This window comes from Filicampus tigris, chromosome 22, assembly GCF_054856515.1.
Source record: "Filicampus tigris isolate MCC_2025a chromosome 22, RoL_Ftig_1.0, whole genome shotgun sequence".
Classification (NCBI taxonomy): domain Eukaryota; kingdom Metazoa; phylum Chordata; class Actinopteri; order Syngnathiformes; family Syngnathidae; genus Filicampus; species Filicampus tigris.
Window position 1 is genome coordinate 366,169 of NC_141238.1, and position 22,669 is coordinate 388,837.

The following is a 22,669-nucleotide window of genomic DNA, read 5'->3' on the forward strand; positions in this document are numbered from 1 at the left end:
CGAAGGAAGAAGACATAAAAAAAAAAAAATGAAAAAGAAAAAACCCACACGGTGGCCGGCGATGCTCTTAAATCATCCGCCGCAAAACAACTCGTTTCAATCGCGCCGACCGGTCAGCGGTGGCGGCGGGAGGATCGTCGGGGGGCCGTCGGGGGGCCGTCGGGGGAGTCCTCTCACGGCGCGTCGAAATGAGATGACGCGGAACTCGGCAACACTTTGAAAAGACCACAATGGCTCAGCCGGAAAGAAATGGAGTGGAAAACGTACTATTTAAGTGTTAATGGACGGGATGCGGATGATTAATTCTATCGGCGTTGCTCATCGGGGGTCTTATTGGACCTTTGCCAACGTGGTTGTCTTGTTTAGTGTCAATTTAGAAAGTAACGGCTGCGACTATCTGGTACCGGCCAACTCAACGGGCCCCGACTTGGCGCCTAAACGGGCCGCCGTAGAAATGGAATGAATGTAAAGCATCAGAGTGCACGAACCACGTACGGATATTCAAACAGCCCAAATTGCTTCCCGCCGAAACGGGCAGCCATGGAAAACAGTGCGGACAGGATGCAAGCAAAGTGAAATTTGAAAGCAAAATGGGAAAAAGGAACAATGCTTGCGCTGAGTGTCAATTGGTAGGGACAGGCATTCCCGTGGGCACACACTAGCGCCTTTGCTGCCTAAACGGGCTGCCATTGAAATGAAATGCAAATATGATGAGAGAACTTTGAAAATCAATTTAGGCAGCCACGGATTTGACCCGGGCAGCGACCAGCTCTTTTCGGCCTGACTGGTTTGCCGCCTCAACGGGCTGCAATAGTGAACAATTGGAGAGCACAATGGGCAAACTAACAATGTTTGCTGTCAATGTCAATTGATAGAGACATCCGTTTTGGCACCAATGGATTTGACTGATTCCGTGCGCTGCCTAAACGGGCTGCCGAAGAAACGCAAGGGAATCTTGACAATTCTTTGCCGGGCTTGGCTCGTTCCTGGCCAAATGCGAGTTTGCGAAGACTCGCCAGGCCTGAGCTGGCGCATTATCGCCCTGTTTTGTTTTTGCGGAAGAATCCATCCGCCTCGTTTGCTTGCCATCTAGCCGCCTCGCCTTTTTGATTCCCTGGTGTCGCTTGAGAAGTTTTCTCCAAATGTGCTTTTCCGCCTGGATGGAGCTGTGGCGTCTGGGCCCGCCCGCTCGCTCCCGCTTTTGGCTTCCCGCCCACCCCGTCTCATCAGGAGTGTCATCGCCCCCGCCGCCGCTCGCCCCCCCCCCCACCCCCCCCTTCCACTCGGCCGGATGCGCGTTAATACGCCGGCGCTATTGTTGACTAGTTCATCAAAGGGGAAAGACAAAAGCGGCACAAAATGGAGCCCATGCGGGAAGAATGGCGACGCCGCTTGGCCTCAAATGGCGCGCCGTCGGAGCTTGTCGCCGCTTTGTCTTGCCGACACGCAGCTCTTGTCGAGCTTCGGTTGCCACCGAATCCCGGGCGCTTGCGTGGTTTGGCGGGCGGGCGCGCGCTCGTGTGCTTGCGAGGAGTGTGGGCGGTACCTTTGCTCTGCGGCGGGTTCTGGCTGCGGTCCCGCAAGATGTTGATCTGGTAGACGGCGCCGTAGGGCTCAAACAGCTCCTTGAGTTCCTTCTCCGACCACGAGCGCGGAATCTGGCCCACGAACATCTTGATGGCGTCCGGGTCGGGCTGGTCCGAATGCTCCAGCGCGCCGTTCATCTTGCCGGCCGTGCCGTTGCTGCCAACACAGAGACGGCCGCAAAGCCGCGTCAACGCCGTCGTGGAGGGAACGCGTTGAAATCTAAGCGAAAAACTTTCATTTCACGAGAAGAAAACGCATGACCAGAAGTCAAATGTCAATTGCGATCTGCCACGTGAAAAAAAGTTGTTGCAAAAAAAAAAAAACCAACTGCTTCCACTTTTTCTGGGAGTGAATTTTGTGCCAAGTTGTTCTTTTGCACATCCAACACACGTGTGGCGCAGATGGCTGACGGATTTCTGAGCTAGTTAAAAAAAATGAATAAAAAAATTGCACACGGCAACATACGGACTCTGCCAAGGTCTTTCCATGGAGCCAAAGCAATCATGAATATCATTATTAGTAATTCATTTCCTAAAAAAAAAAAGAAGCCAAACCATTCATTTGATACTTCACTTAAAAAGAAAAAAAAAAAAAAAAGGAGGTTTCAGCTTCAATTGATTTGATCCCTTTTGGTTGGGACGCGAGTGCATTTTGTGGACCGACTGTGCCCCAACAACAATTCAACGTTGCAAATTTCAACCCCCCCCCCCCCCCCCCAAAAAAAATAAATCACAACATTTCGTCAAACCAATTTCGGCTAGCTTGATGCTAACATATAACGTGAAACGTGAAAATGAACGTCGCCGTTGTGGGGCTCATCGTAAAGCTTCCGCCAGGCAGCCGCTTGGAGACACGGACGATGGTCGGACATCAACGCCGTGCTCACAAGCAGCAGGTGATGTGCCCCGAATGAGGCTCGTCAGCACCGGTCGCGTGCGCGGTAGCGTCAACAACCCTCCATTGAGACGTTCCCACATCCAAAGGGGGGGAGACGACCCCACCCGCCGCGTCGTGGCTGCTCGCCGCATTTCGGAAAAAAACAAACCCCAAAACATTCTGACCTTTCACCCCGCGTCACCCATCGCTTGCAAAAGGAGCCCAGCCGCTGGGCAGAAAGGCCAAATTCCCTCAGCGACCCGAAGGACATGTCGGCCGTGACGGCGGCGCTCTGCGGCTTGGGACGGCGATACCGCAGCGTCCTCCGATGGCGTCCACAATCCCTCATTGTTGCGACGGCCGCGCGCTGCCGCTGGCCCGGCGCGCTCACACAATGAAGGGCTTCAACCCTGCAAGGTGACTGCTGGCCCTGCGCCTGCGCATGCGCGCCCCCAGGCCACGGATGAAGCGGGAGTCACGGCGTCTCCATCTCCCTCATTGTCCGTCCTAACGCTAACATTGTTGCTTTGGTGACATTTTTTCTGACAGCAGCTACGTTTTGAAATGCTTTGTTTTGCTAGCAAACAAATGGGCACATGTTGGGCCACGACAACTCAGAAGTCGCCGTCAATCGGTCCAGGTGTGGTATTGGTCATTGAGCCACAACTTATCACGTCCCTCTCGTTGCATTCATGACAATCACTAGCGCGACACAGACTGCAAATACGACACCGGCACATGGTCAGGTGGAATGGAAAACGTCCAAAGCGTTTGTGCTCGCTTGCCGCGTTCCCGCCCGGTCGCCGTCACCAACGGGGCTCATCTCAAATGCTAAATGGCGCACCGCGGCCAACGTTGTCATTGCCGCGCGTGCTGTGCCAAAGCTGAAGGACGCTGGCGCTTTTCTTGTCACCGATCCGTCCAATTAAAATGTCTTCCAAAAGGGCTGCCAGTGATGACGGACACCTGACATATTTTCAAACGGCGCATCAAAACATGCGCACTGGAAACACGTCATTGTTTGGAGTCAATGACGCAATCCCTCCTGGTAAAAAGCATCCCATCTTTGTTGTCTTGCAAGATGACACATTTGCGCACACACGCTAAGGGCGAGCTGCTGCACCGCTTCTCCTCCCGCTGTTTGCTTGCGCCTTCTGTTTCTGCTCTGAACGACGTGGCCTCGCCTCGCCTCTGCACGGCGGCGGCGGCGGCGGCGGCGGGTTCGTGGAAGGGCCGAGCTGTCGCAGGCGCCTCCTCCGACTGGCGGCGGGTTGGGGCGGGCCACGCTCTCACCGCAGGGGGGGGAGACTAATCTTGTTGACGAGCACAGTGCCAAACGGCGCTTTTTCCACGTAGCAAGTGAACGGTGCAAGGTCTCTCACACCCCCCCCCACACACACACACACACACAGCAGTTTTATTTGGAAACGTTTATTTTACGTAACGGTCGTTTTCCGGAGAAATATGATGAATTTCTTTTTTGGGGTGATCCGAGCGGCCAAAAAAGGGGCATCTTAAGTATGCTTGGATGAGAATTAAGACCCCTTTGAAGCTTTATTTTGATGTTATTCTTGTAAAATGACCATTTCTCTTGTGATAAAATTCTCTGAGTTTGATTTTTCTCTTACAACATAAAAGACTCTCGTCTCACAAATTCTTTTTGTCTCTTCGTATAAAAGAATGTATCGTAATATTATTTGCTTGAACAATAGGAATGTAAAAAGCAATGTGCTCTCGTAACTCGACAACTTTTTTTCATAAAAATGGCCAATTTTGTTGCGGAATGAAATCTTTTTGCTTTGAAAGACATTTTTCCACATCCACAATGACGCACATGCGCACACACACACACGACACCCACTAACTCCTTCAACTTGCGAGGCACCTTTCCTGCGTTCATTAGCATCTACAGTCCGGCGCTAGCTTCGATGAATAATGGCTGATTACATGTGTATGTGTGTGTGTTTGTGCACACGTTAGTCACCATGGTAACGGCGGTGCGCGCAAGAGAGAGAGAGAGAGAAACGCATCAGATAAATGTCACGGTGGCTAATGAAGCTGCACCGGTGCCCCGGCGCTCGGCTAGCGGTGCGCTAACGAGCTGCCGCGCGCTAATGAGGACGCGGGCGCGCGCGCGCGCACGTAAGACAACACGCCGACGCACGACAAGTACCAAGGTTATGTTTCCCCACAGCAACCTCAACTCTTAGTTCCCAAATTAGCGCAGTTTAGCATAAACGAGGCTAATCACAGTTAGCCGGGTTTCATTCGAACGCCACATTCCGGCGGCGTCTTTATCCGTCTTGTTGCCATGGCGACAGCGGGAAGCGCTCGCCGGCGACGGAACATTTCACCCTTGACACTTTTACGCAGACAAATGGTGTCGCTTAAGCGCTCCGGATGAGCCGAGAGATTCCGACAGAATTGCGCGGCGGGGGGGTGTGTGGGGGCCGTCGCGTCGGGCCTGGGACCTGCCATCAAAATCTTGCAAACGAGTGCAGCCCGACAGATGGAAATGGAGGAAGAAAGTCAACTGTTGCAAAGGGCCTGAAAAGTGCCATGAAAATCCTGCAATTGAGTGTGGCCCGCCGGAGGAAACGGCAGGAAATTAGGCTAGCGCTACGTCGGGCCTGAGAACAAATGGCGGAAACGAGCGCAGCCTGGCAGGAGAAAGAGAGGGAATCGTCGCGTCGGGCCTGACAAGCAAAGTAAAAACGAGCGCGACGTGGCAACGGGAAGAGCCGGAAAAGTGGAACTGCCGCGTGGGGTCTGAAAACGCTGCTGTGAAGGGGTATTTGGGCGGGCGGGCGGGGCGCTCGTTTTCATTAGCTTTATGGCTCGGAAAAACATTGTCACGCATACCAATTAGCCAGGCGACAGATGGCTCAATATGCGAGCGCGCGCGCCTTGAAAAAGGGATCGTTTGGCATCCCTCCTTCATGCCCTTATTGGGATTCTCCTCTTTTTGCCGACCGTTGCGCGTATCGCTCCGCCGAGGGGGGAGAAAACCCCCAACAGCGCTGCCTTCAACATATGTTGACGTACGACTGCCGACGGAGCGGACACATTCCACGGGCGCGTGCGCCGGCGAGCAGAATGCTCAGTCCAGCTGGTCGGGACTGATCATCACCTGGCAGGCGGCGGGGAGGGTTGCGCGTTTGTGCGCCGAGGCCCGTCGGCCCGCCGGCGTCGCTCTTGCGTCGTCCGCTCTTTGTGCCTCTGACGGCGAGGATGAGGAAGACGGGCGGGCTGAGGAGGAAGAACCCCCCCCCCCCCCCCGCGCCCCCCCGTCCGTCCCTCGCATCGTGTTCGACCGCGCGTTGGCAATCGGCACTCCCCCGCCCCCTGCCAGCTCGCTCCCCCGGCAGGTAGGCTGGCAAATCCAGACCCGCTTTGGCATCGCCATCCTCTCCCACGGCACCTTTTGACGCACTTTAGTGCAGGCGAGTTGCGTTCGACAGCCGCTCGCTTTAATTGGATCTACTTACTCTGCGCCGCGGTGGATGATTTGTTTTGATTTTTTTTTCAGCCCGCACCCAATGGGATTGTTGCTTTTTAAGCTCAAAACCGTTGACATGGTCATCGGAGTTAGTCAGACGTGTCGCCTGGACTCCAACCAGCAACCCCGTCCGTGCCAGGCGGATGTGCTCAAGCCTTAGTCACGAGTTACAATGCGGAGTTAGCGGAGGGCTCAGTTAGTCCTGACTGGCATATCGGCTTGGCTCGTGGAGCAAAGTGCACATTACCAAGTGGATAAACACTTAGTCGGGTGGACGAATACGTCCCACGGCCGGTGGAGTTAGTCAAGGATGTCAAATTGCCAGTCACGGTTCAACGATCCCTCGCTTGCTCGACTTAGTCGGGAGTAAGGTGTCACATTGACACTGTGACTGGAGTTGATCGGGAGTGGCGCCGACGCGGTCGGCAGAGTGCCTCGGCGGGGGCCGGCGGCGGGTGACGCCGCTCGGGCTGACCTCCCCCGGGCGACTTCAACGCACTTGCCGTCTGGCGGCGGCGCTTTAACCCAAAGCGGCGCGCGATCGATGGCGCACATCCATTCCGCTTTGTTAGCGGTAATAGGGATGGATTTTCTGGAAGTGGCGCGACGACGACGACGACGGCCTCCGTTACGGCACCTGTGGAAAGATTCCTATTGAGCGCGGCGCCGAATTACGCTCAACGTGCGTTTGCCCGAACGCGCTGGCCCCCCCCGGGTGACGAGATTGATGGCATGTAATGAGGTAGCGGAAGACGGACGAGACAAGACCGAGGGGGGACATGCGAGGCCGTGACTCAGTGGCGCGCGTCACCCGAGGGTGCCTTGGCGAGCGAGCGAGCGAGCGAGCGTCTCTCAGCCGCCTCCTCACTTTGCCACCTCCGTCCTCGCATCCCACCCTCCTTCTGCTCGCACGTCGCTCGGCCTCCTCCGGGGAGTCGCCCGGCTCTCGGCCAATCGGCGTTTGCCGTTCAAAAGGTGACGTCATCGCCCTCCCGCATGGGGCTCCGGTCCTCGCTTGGCGTCTTTTCAGCAAGATTCATCCAAGAACAATGGTGGCACCCACACACGCGCACGCACACACCAAAAGACCACTTTCATTCGACTGAGCAGGAATATTAACTTGGCCTCCCTCTTGACTACTTTTGGGCCAATTAATCATTTACTTTGTGGTTGCGCCATCAGCAGCATAATCGAAACCAGCGCGATTAATTGGAACGTACTCGGGTTGCAGTAGACAAATTCAAATGAGCCTCCAAAGAAGCAATGTAAATATTGTGCAACTTGTCAACTCGTTGCCGGCCCAAACGGGCTGGAAAAGAAGCGTTTTATCGCAAACGCAACAATGAATCAATCTTTTTCACGGTGGCCGAATCTCAAAGAAAGGCAACCGCAAAGGCGAGCGGTAGACAGCCCAACTAGTTTGCTGCCTCAACAGGCTGCAGTAGAAATGTCGCATTCACAAATTTTGCCTCGATTTCTACTTTTCAAGGGTGGTTATGACGCTCTTATTTTTGTCTCCAGTACTATTCTCTTTACTGGAGACCCTGTCGCCGCCTAAATGGGCTGCAGTAGAGAGTCACGTGAATCTAGAACCAAAAGCGATTTCATATACAGTTGAGTAAACATCTCAACACGCGGCAATATGTATGACGTTTGTTAGCGAGCGACGCTAAGCGCTAACGCCGCACGGCGCCGGCAAACGCTAGCTGCTGTTTCCCTGCTAGCCGTCAAGAGCGCGCGCACGCGCACTCGCACGACTTGACTCACTCGTTCACCCTCTTACGCACTCTCTCGCGCGCACAGCCTCATTCGCGCTCTCCCGCGAACACGCACACCCACGCAGTGTTGGAAGCCGACTAAAAAGTAAAAACTCGACATTTGTGAGGGCGAGAGAGAGCGAGTGAGAGGGAGGGAGAACGGGCGCGTGAGAGCGCTCTCTCTCTGGAGGCAGCCAATCAAAAAAAGCACTTACGGAAGACGGCCTGTCATTCTTGGCCAAGCACAAAGGCCGTCGCTGGCGGCCACGCCCCCCCGCTTGTCAAAGTCGACTAGATGGGCCTCCTGCCACGCCATTAGTCAGGTGGCGCCGCTCATAGTTTTCGGGCTGCGGATGAAATCCACACATTTTGCCTACATCGTTCTCATTCGACTGATGGCAGGCAACGGATGTTTTGTTTTGTCACTACATCTTGAAGTGACATGCAGACAATTCCAACCCGTTGAGAGGGCAAAATAAAAGCCAACCTGTTTACTGCCTAGACGGGATGCAGCACACTAACTGAGGACGATTGATTGTTTGCTCTTTGGTAGCTCATCGTAAGCAACGTAAACGGTGATGACAAGCAGAAATGCGAAACTAATTCAGGCGCAACACATTGCCTGCCTCAACAGGCTGCAGTGAAAGCACTCCGTTAAGCTTTATCTTTACTGCTTGATGAACAACTGATTATGTTTTTTTTTAGCTGCATTGCGAAGCAACAAAATGATTGAGGGCGAAACAAATTCGGGCCCGTGACATCGTTAACTGCCAAAACGGGCTGCCGTCTTTATCCTCTCTTTGTCGGAAAAACGCTCGCGCCCGCCAGCTGTCACTCACAAGTCCCTCCGTCAAACCCGCCGTCTGTGGCCTCCCGTCGAGGCGCCGCACCATTAGTGAGGCGGTGGCGCTAATAGGTAGCGCGCTAATTCGCCCGCCGAAGCCGCTTTGATCCAAACGGCAAGCGACAAAGTTAACGAGCAAACAAAACACGCGGCCGGCGCTAAATGGCGGCGGCCGCTCCACCGGGAGGCGCCTTTTGATGTGGGAGCAAAAAAAAAAAAAACAAGACGGGATGCGGCGCCGGCGTCATTAGGGCGGCGGAGGTGAGGCGGTCGCCCTAATTAGCTCGCCGCTTGATTGAAAGCGCCTCGGCAGCAGGGCGAGCAAAATGAGAGCAAAATGAAGGAAATCCGAGCTTCCGCAGGGACTACTTCGGGGGGATGCGACCAGAAACTTTCACAGATCGACTTCATTGTGTCCTGAAAAAGCCTCGGGCGCCATTCCAGAAGCTTCCGAGTGCGAGATGAGGAATATTTGTTGCCGCCGCCGCCGCCGCTGCGTCGGGTTCGACTGGATGTCTCCTTTGAAGGGGCGACAAAGGCAGAACAAAGTCCGGCGACAGACGGGATCAGCAAGAGTTGAAGCAAACTTTGCAAAGGAATGACGGCGATTCCCGCATCCAGTTATTAGGCTTGTTGCCGGGCCTAAACGGGCTGCAGCAGACACATTCTATTCCATTCCATCACGAATCATTTGTTCTTTGGCCGTTACAAAAGCAAACATGAAAACATTTCATCTACAAGAGAGCTGAATTGATATGAACTGGCTCCCCGCCTTGACGGGCAGCAGCAGAATTCACACAAGGAGCCTCCGTATTCATTCCTTTAGGAGGATTACGACAAATCATTTGTTGCGCTGGTCCCTGCAAACCTTTCCGGTCGGCGAGGGCCCGATTCATCGGAGCTTCTCTCCAAGTTAACTAAACGGGCAGAGGCAGGAATCCACATCACGGAGACTCAAGAGTTGCTTGTCAGCAGCGTTAACGTTCCAACCGGGTGGGGGTGAAATTAGTGAGCGCTTGCTTCCTGTCTAGTTGGGCAGCAGCCGCAGAAGTTCCCAAATTCATCCTCCAGAGTAGCTACTTTGGAGAGGATTACAACAAAGCATGTGTCGTGCTGGTCACAAAATAAACACTGAATTTGGGCTAGCTTCATGCCCGAACGGGTTGCATTTGAAACTCCCATTAGTGGCCATTCATTATATACGGCAAAGCAGGAAGAGCTGGCGCGCCCGCGGGAATCCATGTGAGGTGAGCACGCGGTGTTATTAAGTGCCCCCCCCCCACCCGCCGCCACCGCCGCCCGCTCGGTCGGATCTGTTCCCACTTGACATTAGCGGCGGAAGATGACATGCTGTTAGCGCACGCATAAGAGGGTTAGCTCTATCATTTGGCAAGGCGCCTGCTTCCCGACAATATCCTGCTTTAGGGAGACTGCTGTGATGACGGGTCTGCATGCTAACAGGAAGAGGAGGAACTCAACGGAGACCTAACGCATAAAGTACACATAAAAAAATATTTTTTAAAAAAATCACATCACTGCGCTCTGGAATTACCGCTAGTGCTTTCCTACCTCAACGGGCAGTTGCACAAATCTTATATGTTACGGCTGAATGTGATTAGTTGTACTTGGAGCAACGTAATGGAGAAAGCAATTCAATCAGGCCCAACTCCTTCCTTGCCTAAACAGGCCGCAGGAGAAAAAACATTCCTTATTAGGCTCTGATTTTGTTGTCGCCGTAATACGAGCCAGCCTCTATTGTGACGGTTTCAGGAATGATTACAACTGTGTTCGTTTGAGGCACATTAAACTCCAGTGGACGGTGCAGGCCCACCTCGCTTCCTGCCTAAATGGGCTGCGGGAGAAATTCATTCACGAAGCTTCCGTTTTTACTCCTTTTACGTATGATTCCAACTCTGCTCGGGGTGACATTTTGAGGCTAGGTAACCACCAGTGGTCAGTCCCAACTACGGTAGCTTACTCCCTAAACGGGTTGCGGCAAAACCTGAGAGTAGGAAAACATAAGGAGGTTGTTACTCACACACACGTACGTACGGAACATGTTGCAACACAATAGGCGACATGGCTTGGAAAATGATGGAATGACGCAGCCCGACTCGGCGCGCACACACCCCTTGCTTACATCCCAGAATTGGCGATGTGGAGATAAGCGAGCATATTAGCGCAACAAAAAGCAATTAGCGCGGCGGCGCACTCAAACACGCGGCAACGCGCTCCCACGCACACGCTCCCTGGAGGCCAGCTCCTCTCGCTCCGTTTCCTCGGTGGCAGCTGTCATCCTGCCTAAGCGGGCTGCAGGAGACATCATGAATACACCCCCTGCCCCCCCCCCAAAAAATTTTTTCAAATGAAATAAAATACATTCTCAAAATAAATACAAAAATAAAATTGACAAATGCAAGTACAATCATCAAATTCATCCCACAGCAAAAATCATGATATAAAATAAACACCTTCCAAAAATTGCATACAATTGTAAAATACAAAATATTTAAGACAAGAAAGCAAATTAAAATCGAAAGATAAATGGCAATCAAATCAAAAGAAATAACAACATTGTCTAAATCAAATACTACTGCAAAAAAACCCTCAAATAAATTCTCAAAAAAAGGAAATTGACAAATGCAATTATAATAATCATTATCCTCCCACAATAAAAATCAAAATCAGAAATAACAAAATTGTCTAAATTAAAACACAAAACTAAACTCAAATTGCAGACAACAGAATCTCATATTATAAACATGGCGGCTCACGTGACGCTCCTTGTCAAGAATCGAGCCGCAGGGTCGCGTGCGCGCGACTCGATGTATCGTGTTGATTGCTGAAAATAGCGCCAAGGCGGGTAGCCGCCATCATTCAATCAGCGACATTCGGGCAAAGCTGGCAGCGCTGATGAAATGCGAGCGCCAACTCCTCAAGCGCTCCCTTAAGTGTCGTATCGCGCCGCCGATCAACTTGAGCCGCTTGGATGGCGTGTTGGGTTGAAGCGCCGCTAATGTGCAAAATCCTGTCGCGACACGGAATGCCGCAACTCGGCCGCGCGCGCTAATCCTCCGCCGGGTCGGCTCAGGGAACAATGCGGAGCGGCGGCCGGTTACGAGTGGTGTTCTTGCCCGCCCGGAGGCGTCCCCCTGGGCGCTGTTATCGACCCGCGCGAGTACGCCGCGCCAAATGTAGGCCGGCTGTCGGAATGAAGCGCTCGCCGCCTTCCGGGAAAAGCACAAACAGCGCGAAACACGTGGACATTTACCCATTGATGGAACTCACTAGGCCACGCCTCTTAAAGGCACGCATCCACACCGCTACAATGCGCCGTACATTTCCAAATACATTTGAGACTTTTGACTAACGTAAAGGACTTGGCGAAACAGCCGCAAAATAACTTTTCTTCAACAAAATCTGATTTTTAGACCTTTTTTTTTTTCCCGATTTCAATATCAAGTCAACCCAAATGACATTGACATTCACCAAAGCCATTTTGAACATTTGAAAAAAACGGAAGCAGTGTAGGTCGTGCCAATCGATTAAAGGAGTCAATAAATCGATTAAATGTATGAATGGGCCAGCCCTGCTGCCACCGCCTTAGCATCGCAAGCTAACACAAAAACTAGCCGCTAGCATATTTGCGAATGAAACGATGCGTTCATCAGCACGTTTGAAGACGGAGTTAACAGTGGCAATGACACAACGCTAACTACGGCAATTAGCTTCCTCCATTAGCACACAGCGGACAACGCGATTCCACAATCACAACTTTCCATTTTCGGCAAACAGATTTGATGCGAAAAAGCTAAGCCTTTTTTACACGCTAGTGCAAAAAAAAAAAAAAAAAAAAAAGCAGCAGCAGCAGCAGCAGCAGCCTGGAGGAAGAACAGCGACCTCATGCTAACCCCCTCCCACTAGCGCAGTGCGCTCTCTGCAGGAGGTCATTCTGGCAAACGCCGCCAACTGGCTCGTTTGGACCAAGACCAGCCACGGCCGCCCAAGCGCCGAGAAATGACTCGCACGTTTGAAACAGAGGAAATAATTCAAGCGAAAATTCATTCCTTAAACAGAAATTGCTGCATATTTTGGGGGGTTTTGGTTCACTTACGGCGACTAATTACTGTACCTATTTGCATTATATACTTGGCATTTTTAAATGCATTCATTCGAACTCATTCATTCATTAACAGTTTGGAATGATATAACTTGGAAATGTTTTAAAGTTCTAAATCAACATTTTCATGACATGCATTTATGATTTAGTCACACACATCTGATATGATTCTCAGCAGAAAAACACTTTGACAGCTTTTTCAATTCGTGTTAACTTCAAAGAAGCGCCCCAATTCATTGTCCATTTCACAAATGAGCCTTTGCACGAGCAAATGATTTTATTTTTGCTTCGGATAATTGGATCTGATCCGGCAGAAATACGATTTTAAAAAATGCGTTGGAAGCAGGAGAACGAGAGGATGGAAGACAAAATTCTGCGGACTGACTCGATGAAGGTGATGGACTTTTAAGTGGATGAGGGTGCGTGCGTGAGCGAGTAGATTAGATCACAGTTATGAGTGCCCCCCCCTTCCGTCAAAAGCCCCCCCAGAGACCCGGCGGCAAAAGATCAAGTGCATCCGTGGCCATCCCGGGAGTCCACCGCTACATCATACGTCCCAATAAAGCCGTCAATGCCCCCCGCGCGCACGCCCCCCCTGCGCCCCACAATAACAGCGCAACAATGCCGCCATCCATCACGCTGCCATCGGCAACATACACACACATCGATACGCACATGAAAAACGTTTTAGTAAAAAAAGGATGCCAAGTATTGCAAATATGTCCCATAGCAGACAAAGAGAACCGGACGTCCATTCATTCCGCGAGGGTGCCTGGTTATCAGCAGCATTTCAACATTTCTTTCATTCGTACCACTGGCTCAAAAATTCAACAGATTTTGGGGGGGGGATTTCATTTGTTGGATTGTCAATTTTCATTTTGCTTCATTGTATGACATGCAATGAATGCATTTGAAGGAATAACTATTATATGAGAAAGATTGACATTTTTCTATGAAACACAATCGAAAGCAAGGCACAATACGTCGATATTTCAAAAGCACTTTTTTGGGGGGCATCGTTATGCTGCGATTGTGGGTTTTTCTCCTCTCCCAAAAGATGTCGCACGATTCCGTCCGCTGCCGAGGGACCCGAAACAAAGACGGCGGCGGGCGTCCCGGCTTCCGATTAGCGTTGGCGCACCGGTGGTGACAGTCAAGGTTACGGCTGACGGGCCGGCGGGCGGCCATACTAACTACGCAGCACGGCCTCGCCAAGAGACGCCACAAAGGCGGCCAGACGGCCGTTCACGGGCAACGTTCAGCCACGGGTTTGATTCCCCGTCACACTGGCACGTATTCGGCCTTGGTTCGAACCCGTGTTTCCTGCGAATGACGCTGTAGCAATCGGCATCTTCGCGACGCGGGCAAACGTTTTGCTGCGCTCTTTGTGTTCGAGTGTCAGTTATTTCGAATTATCGTCTTTTGTTTGCCTGCGTGTGTTAGCATTAAGCTAGCAGGAAGCAAAGGCGTGTGGTTGTTTTCACATTCTCTTTGTTTGATGTTCACTCTGGGAGTAAACGTCTGCTGGTTGTGAAGTCAGTGAGTAGTTCACTGCTCTTGTCTCAAAGGTTTGCTCGCAAGTCAAAGCAAAAAATAAATCCCTCGTATCGCATCGTCACTTGTACCTCAAGGCGGCGCTGTACTTTTGCCCTTAAAGTGACAGCGTCACACATTCCAACTCCGTCCACCTTCTCCTGACCTTCCTTTTTTTTTTTTTTTTAAAGCTCAAATGCAAAATTATGGAGATGCGTTGGTCCCTCTCAGCTTTTTGGACGTCTCTCTCCGGGCCTTAATCCGGAATTCCTCCCCTCTGGCGCCGTAATGAGCCGCTCTCAGACTGGATGGAGGCTTGACGGCGGGAATCATTTAGCACGCTTGGACGGCCGCGGATGGAGCGAGCGAGCGAGCGAAAGCAAAAGTGGAGAGGAAGGCAGGAAGGGGGAAAAAAACTGAGCGGGGAGCTCTCCCCGTGGCGGACTATTGATGATCCCGGGGAGGGAGGGAGGGAGGGAGGAAGAGGACGATATGCCAGGAAGAGAGGCTTCATTGTGCATTTTCCCGAGGCCCAGGGACACCAACGACGCACTCGTGAGGGTGTGCGTGCATGCGTGTGCGCATGCACCACTAAAAAGCACGCCGCTTCTCTCAAGGCCGCCCGATAAATACTCCGCTTGGGGAAAAAAAAAAGCATTGAGCACATCTTACTCACACGCCTCGATTCACAAAGAGCACACGTGTGCTCCAGTCAAAGTGTGAACATCAAGTCACACTTGAACGCGCCGCTAATGTTCAAACATTTAGCTAGTCCCAAAAACAAAATTGCGTCACGACAAGAGCGCAGCTAGCGATCCATGCTAACCCTCGGCTAGCATACTACGTGATGAGACGATTTTACATGACAGCAAACATACGATTTGTGACATACGGCTTCATTCCTCAAAACTCCAGAAAATTTCGCACGATGACTGTTGAGCTTGAAATGATGACAAAGATGCTACATGTTACCTTACCCCCCAAAAAGTGCAGGTTATGTTAGCATAAGTTGACCACGTGTGAAAAGACCACTGCTACATTTTGATTGGTGTCAAACATACAATTGGTGACATTTTGAGACAACCGCTGCAAGCCACAACATGCAAAATTTGACAACATGGGAAAGACGCTAATTTGCGTGAGTAAAAACAGACACATTGGAAAAATGCCACAATGGGAGAAAGACGTACGTTACGCCAAAAAAAAAAAACAAAAAAATCTGATGAGTTACGACAACAATGCTATCTTAGGTGACAGACAAAAGAAGACACAGCTAGTAACGACGGCGCATGTCTGAAATCTGCAAAATGTGACGTAAAGTTATCGTTATGACATCGATCGGAGATCAAAAAAAGCCACTTGAGTACAGCAACCGCACCGCGTTAACGAAACGCCACACTATGCAGAAACCTCATTGCAAAGAACGGGAAAAGTCGTGACCACAAAATGTTGCGTAACAAGGAGCCGTCATGTGACATGACAGTTCTTTAGCATTCATGTTCACGCTGTTGTGCAGCCTTCCGCAACATTTTGCCGCTGACGCGTGCTGTTGAGCAAGTTAGCGTGTGCGTGCACGACACACTTGCACGTGAACGCACCGCGCGGCCAGACAACAGCACGGACAAACATGCACCCCCCCCAAAAAAAAAATCACGGGGTGGGACCAAGTTATCACATTGGCGGACACACAACATCAAGAAAATGAAGAGAAGAAGAAAAAAAAAAAAAAGAGTGTCAAGCGGGAGAGCGAAACTCACATCGGGTCGGCGGGCACGAGCAGGCGGCTCTCCAACATCATGTCAGGAAGGAAGTCCAGATTGGACGCGGAAGTCATGCTCGCCCCAAAAAGGGGGGACGGATTTTGGGGGGCTGATTGGCAGACAGGCGTCCTCCCCGCGGAAGACAATCGCGCATCACATCTTCCTCTTCCCGCTCCTCTTCCTCCCGGCGCCTGTCGCGGCCAAGCTTGGCGATTTGCGTGGCCGCCGAGAGCGCGCGCGCGCACGCCCGGCCGCTCGCTTGGAGAGCAAGGTGCGGAGTGGCGTGCATGGGGGCGGGGCTTGCGAGAGACTCTTCGAGCGCCAGCGGCCACCCCCAATCCCCCCCCCACCCCCACCCCGCCATCGCCTCTTCTCCGCGTGCACGCGCAAGCGAATGCTGTGAATGGAGCACAATGGCATCCGAGCGCACTTCCGCCTCGCAGTTTGCAGGTCGAGAGTTTCAATCTTGAGTGGCTTTTCTGCGGGTTTCCTCCCACATTGGCAAAACGTGCACGCGCATTTGCCTCTTTGAGCACCACAAAATGCTGCAGCATAAAATGCAGTAGCATAAAATGCATGCACATGACGAGGAAGACGATGTGGGTCAGGATGAACCTTCACCAAGGCATGTTTGTTTGTGAGCAGGATTGTACCACCCCCCCCAATTTTTTTTTTTTATCCGTAAGCGCCACAGCAATCCACAAAACAACCTTTCAAGCGACGTGAGGAAGGTGACGCGGCTTTTAACACGCAATTAGCGCGCCGCCGCTTTAATCCGCCGTGAAATATGAGGCGCCGCCGTCGCGTTTTGGGAAATAATGGCGGGAGGAAAAAGCTGTAAACAGGAAGCCAGACGTCAAGGTTTGATTGCGGGGATTGTTTATTTTCCGGATGAATTCCCTTCAAATTGATTGTGGTGAGTTGGGATAATGCGATCAGCAAACAACAACCAGCCGGCGACAATAGCGTGTCACTCACAATACGCAAACACGATTGTCAACACTGACACCTCCCGAAAATGATTTGCGATCAATGCTAAAAAATGGCCATCAAAGCACTATTTTCTCAATGTGAAACTCCTCAACTCACTTCAAAATTGTTTCCGGCAGATGGCGTCAAAGCGACACCCCGATTGGCTTGAGTTTTTCAACCAATGACAAAGGCTAGATTGCAAAATAGAGAAATGAAAATCGGCAGGGGTAACCGTCCCTGTTTTTTGACCCGTTAACGATTAGGGGCAAGTTGCAAGCATCAAAGCTGGAATCCTGGCCAAGGATGGCGGGTATCTTTTCACACGTGAATATTTCACGAGGCGCTCATCCATAATTGAACGCGGCAAGCAGCTGCGTTTGAGCTAAAGCGGAAGCGCTAGCAGACGCCGGCGTTGGGACGGCGCGCGCGGCCCCTCCCCCCGACCGCCGCCTCATCCCCGCGGGCCGCTCGTTAATGGAGCGTGCCGGCGGAAACGCGGCGTTCCGCTCGGCGCCGACGCTGCCGGCGATGCTCGCTGACCCGTTTAACAGCCGCCGGACGCACGCGGGCCCGACGACACAACGCGGCCCATGTATCGGCGCGTCCTTTTTTTCCTTCATTGCTAACAGCGCCGCGTTGAGCACGTGTGGTCGTGGGCGGCGACCCATTCCGCCCGATTTGGATTTTAGCTTGACAGCAGACGGGCTACCCACTGGAAGAAAAACTTTGTGGACGAGAGCAACGTGTAAAGAAAGCCATTCGCGCGCAACGCCGACGACTCGGCGCGCCGCCTGCCCGACAAAAATGCAAAGCGTGGCACGGCCCGCGCGCGGAATGGAGAAAATGGAACCCGGAACCCGGAAGCCGCGAGGCAGACGCGCTAGCCGCTGTCCACGTGGCACACCGAGCGGCCTTGCGTCCCGACAGCCATCACGGCGGGGCCCGCGAGCTGCGGCTGAATGGCGAGCCGTTGCTCCTCTCCATGCAAATGGCGGAGGGTGGAGTGGGGAGGGAGGAGTGGGGGGCTGACTCGTCCACCTGGGGCGCATCAGAGCGCTCCCCAACTGTAATTGGCCGCCAGCGCCCGTTCCGGAGAGCCCCTCCATTCATCACGCCGCCGCCGCCGCCCCGCTGCTCCTCCGACGTGGCCAACTCGGACCAATCTCTGGCACACTTTCCAATTTCAAACCCCCGCCGACAGCCACCGAGCGCCCCCCCCCCCCCCCCCCCCCCCCCTCGCTGATCCTTTTCCTCATTAAAGTGGGACCCAGGCACAGGCGGTCACTGCCTCTCATTTATTTTCATTTGAAAGCGGCGCAGCTTCACTGATCCTGTGGGGATGCCTTCCCACAACAACGCGCACGCACACACACAAGCAACAGCAAGCGCCTGCAAATTCCTGCACACGCTATACATATTCAATATGTACATCCTGATCAATATTATGCATATGTGCCGCTGTATCATGATCCATGCGCATCCCTCATTTGCATTGCTGAAATATGACTGCAGAATACCTGCGGGAGATTATCGTCCTTATTTTCATTCTGTCATTTCACGGATGTCTGATAATCCATTCATGTTATGAGCTCACCACTGTCAATAATCTCACATTTGCCACTAATTGTCCATAATCTCGATTTGGCTGCTTTTATTACTCGGAGACGCATCGTCTTCTGTTTTTTACACTCAAAACGTCGGCCTGTCCGCCGTCAAGGGAGAGGAAGGACTCCTGATCCAAAGCATACCACATCGACCGACTAACGAACCAGCGGCCTCGCGATGCACTTTTAATTTCAAATAGCGGCAAATTTCACGTTGCCACCACTACTCCCGCCCCCCCCCCCCCCCAGCCTCATTAATCACCACCTGTACGATTGCATGTATTGATTAGCCCCCCGAATGTGTCCACGCCTTGTATTCCAGTCGTGTCTCGCTGACACCCACTGATTGAAAAGGTGCCGGGGCAGATTAAATCCTTGTCTCGCACCCCCTCCATGTGTAGCGGTATGGCGGGGACGGGGTGGGGGGGGGGGGTCTGCATCTCTGGCAACGGGTGCTTGAGCAAAAAGACTTGAGGGAGGCCATATTTGAAGAGCGGGCGAGGCGGCGGCGGCGACGACGGCACTAAACCAACAAGCGTGTCAGCAGAGTAGTAAAAAAAGCCTAATAGTGGCCGGGCCATTAGATGGACACGAGAGGCGGGCGGGGGCGGGCCAGCGGTCAGGAAATGATCCCTGTCGTCCAGCCGCCAGTCCCTAATTTCCATATTTTTGCTGTAAAAGCGGCTCATAAAGCTGACTAAATGGGCCGCACATCAAATCCTATCAAACGGACCTACTGGCACCCACAAGCGAAACAAAGACGAAGATTCCATCAAAGCTTTTTACTCCCAAACAGTAAACTGAATAGAAAGCGAAAGCTCGGAGTGTCCAGAAAAGCGCCGAGTAAATCGGATGCGTTATTATTGGCATTGTAAACAAGTGGAACATTTTGCGCACGCAAACGCGTTACACGATAGCCAGGGTGCGATTGCAACATGGGAGGAGCAAACGCCGGTCTCCTTTCGAGCCAAGTTGACACGATGGCGAGGGAGGAACCGCGACGACGTCAGCCGCAACGTTCGGAGGAAAAGCAACACCTTGCGATGCGCATGACAAGAAAAAATCGCAAATATCGCAAGAAAGAAAGATGACGTAGCGGCAAAATGTAGAGCAACAAAAATGACTTCAATCGGCATTATCGCAAGTAAAACGCCCAACTTGGGCTCAAAATGCTCGAATCAAACAAGATGGATGGATGGATGGATGGATGGATGGATGGCGTTGTGAAATTGCAAAGGAAGCCTCGCAAGCCTTTTCACCGGCCAGCTCTTCAGGCGGCCACACGTTGCGTCCGCACCAAATTAGCAGCTGCAAACATCAATAACGTTTGTTTAACGACACCCGGCGCGACGCTTTGGCGCCAGCGCGCTCTCATCTCCATCCCGATGTCACAGCAGGGGCAACGGGACGGGATGCAACTTCTTGCTTTCTTCGGTCCGCCAAATGAGTCAAATTCAAACTCTGTTCAGAAGAACATGTTGAGACCAGGACGGGACCGACATAGCGACAAGACTAGGTCGTGACCTGGGCCACATCCAGACCAGGAGCAGAACTGAGATAGGACCAGACTCAAGAAAGACAACAAGACAAGTCCAAGAACCAACGCCAGGACACGACTGGCATAGCGGCAGGACGAGGTCAAGACCAGGAAAAGCTGGAAGGAAATAAGACCAAAACTAAGTCAAGGCCAAGGACGAAAACAACCCCAAAGACAACATCAAAATCAAGAGTAGGCCAAAACAAAGGACGGACACCAGAAGTAGCTCAAGAGCAGGACAGGGACAAGACTAAAATAAAGGCCACATGCCATGAATGAGATAAGACCAAGACTGGGGCTGCCGCTGAGATGGAAAATGAGGGAGGGTTGTTTCATTTCCCTCTTTTTTTTCTCCATTTTTTTCATTCTGCCATCAGATCAAATGAGAGCAGACAAAAGCCAAAGTGGCAAAATCAAAGAAAGAGCCGGGACGCAAATGCGGACGCGGTCACTCGGCTGGGAAAATGTCAAATCCCGTTCGGCGTGGTTGGACGCCTCTGTCCTTAAGTCCCGCAGTCTCGCCGGCTTTTTTTTTTAGGCTCTTAGCCCCAAACAACAATGGAAAGTTTGAAGACGTTTTTGTCTTGAAATGGAACGGCGGGGCGGCTTTGGGTTTTGGGGTCCAAAACCCAAACTTCAATGACTCCAAATACGTTTGTTGCACGACAAGCGGTAAGCACGGCGACGAACACGCGTCGCCGCCTGCCGCCAGAAAGAAATCAGGGTTGAAAAGGACTCAGAGTGGGTGACGCTGAGGAAAAGAATGCAAGTGATACATATTCATTCACGTGTGGGCGGAATAATCCCAAAAATGCAAATGAGCAAAAGGGCAAAGCGCCGTCGTAGCGGCGCTGGAGCGGCTGCGAGCGCTCCGATGCAAAGAAAAACAAGTAGCGGCCGGGTACAAAACAAAGCCGCAAATAGTCCAATAAGTCGAATACGATTCGGAGGACTAAGGACCAAGATTATGTCCAAAAGGGACCGAGACAAAGGCCATTTTATGTCAAGACCAAGCAGCCCCAAAAATCAAGAAAAGACCAAGAAAAGATCCAGCGCCAGACTAGATCGCAATGAGGAGGCGGGTCAGAGGTTTTCGAAACGAGAAGCGGAACCCAGAAAAACTTGAGAGGGCCCCGCATCAGAGGGAGGGAGCGAGCGCCGGTGCCGCCCGCATCGGTTCCCGCCGCGCTGAAGTAATCCCATGTGGCAGGCTGACTATCGATGTTATGTTTGCGGGCCTGTGGGAGTCCCGCTCCCGCTCCTCCCCCCCCCCCCCCCCGCCCCCCACCTTTGTCTCAACCACAACGTCCTCCTCATCAGGGGGATGTTTTTTGGGGCTGAAAAAGCAGGAGATGAAAATAAAGGTCCGTCCCTGGTATCTCCTCATCCACTTTTCATGAGGCGCATAAATGATGCATATGACGGGAAAAGCGCCGCGAGACAGCCCGGCCCACGGCAAGACGACACCGCCGCCGGACTCCAAATGGAAGCCGGCCAGGAAGGCCCACGTATGGAATGCTCGGAGTTCCGAGCCGCGCGTGGGCCAAGAACGCCGTTTCTTGACCTTTATTGAGCCACGGCACATTTTGGACTTTGACAAAAGCGAACAACTGGCGGGTCACAGGGACCTTGATTTATGAGCTTGTTGGATGTGTGCCTTTGAGGGGCGTGGCCACGTGAGGAGCCGGTGTGACGGTGGCGAGTGTGCTCATTTTGTCTTAAAGTGTCTCGATTTCAATGTTTGAAAATTAAATTGTGCTCTGCTGCCCCCTTGAGGTCTGGAGTGAAAAATACAGGTTGGTAGAGCGAGAGTGTTTCATTGCGCTCCGAAAGGGGCAAGAAAAGTGAGCCATGTTGGGAAATCATTCCCAAGCGGACTCGGCACACACCTGGCAGGTCGCGGCCCTCGAGCGAGCCCCTCGTCCAATAGGAAGCCGCGCTCGGAGGCGCCTCGTGAATAATTCATGTTGGCGTTTATTATGATTTATGCATGTTTTGCTGAGCCGGGAGGAAGACTCGGCTTCATTAGTGCATTGCGGGATCTGGCGTCATGAGAAGGTTTGGCAACAGGGGACAAAAGCGTCCAACTTGACACAGCACCTGCGCTTCCCCCGGCCCGAAGGAGGCGCCGTACACGTCTTGACACTCGCAACGGCCAACCCGAACGATGCCAAGACCAACGCGAACACAAGACCGACATTGCGAGCCGACGCTTCACTTTGTCCGCGTTTTGTCTCGCCAACGGTCATTATGGGATGCGGGTGCAACGATTAATGGGTTGCATTCATCCATCATGATTTTTGATCATCAATGAGTCATTTCGAGATCGTTTCATCGTTTGATGTGAAAACATCCAAACGCCTGGAATTTCAACCTCCCGGCAATCAGTTTTCGCCGATTTCTGTAGTCCTCCGTGAGAGCGGAATGATGATCTTGGCTTTGAGTCCAAATAAAAAAAATGCCCAAACATCGGCTTTTCCAGAAACAATCCACATTTTTGCCGATTTTCTCAACTGAACTTCGTTTAGAGCACTTGAAAAACAACCAAGGCTCATATGTGGACAAAGTGAAGCGCAGTCA

The 22,669-nt window shown here is 52.2% G+C and overlaps 1 protein-coding gene across 1 annotated transcript in view; it reads right to left on the reverse strand.

Annotated features, from left to right (window-relative positions):
* celf2 (cugbp, Elav-like family member 2) overlaps window positions 1-22,669 on the reverse strand; it is a 141,754-nt gene that overhangs the window by 25,400 nt on the left and 93,685 nt on the right. Inside the window, 1 exon segment of the mRNA XM_086022874.1 lies at window positions 1,547-1,743. Within this exon segment, the coding sequence (XP_085879000.1) occupies window positions 1,547-1,743 (197 nt within the window).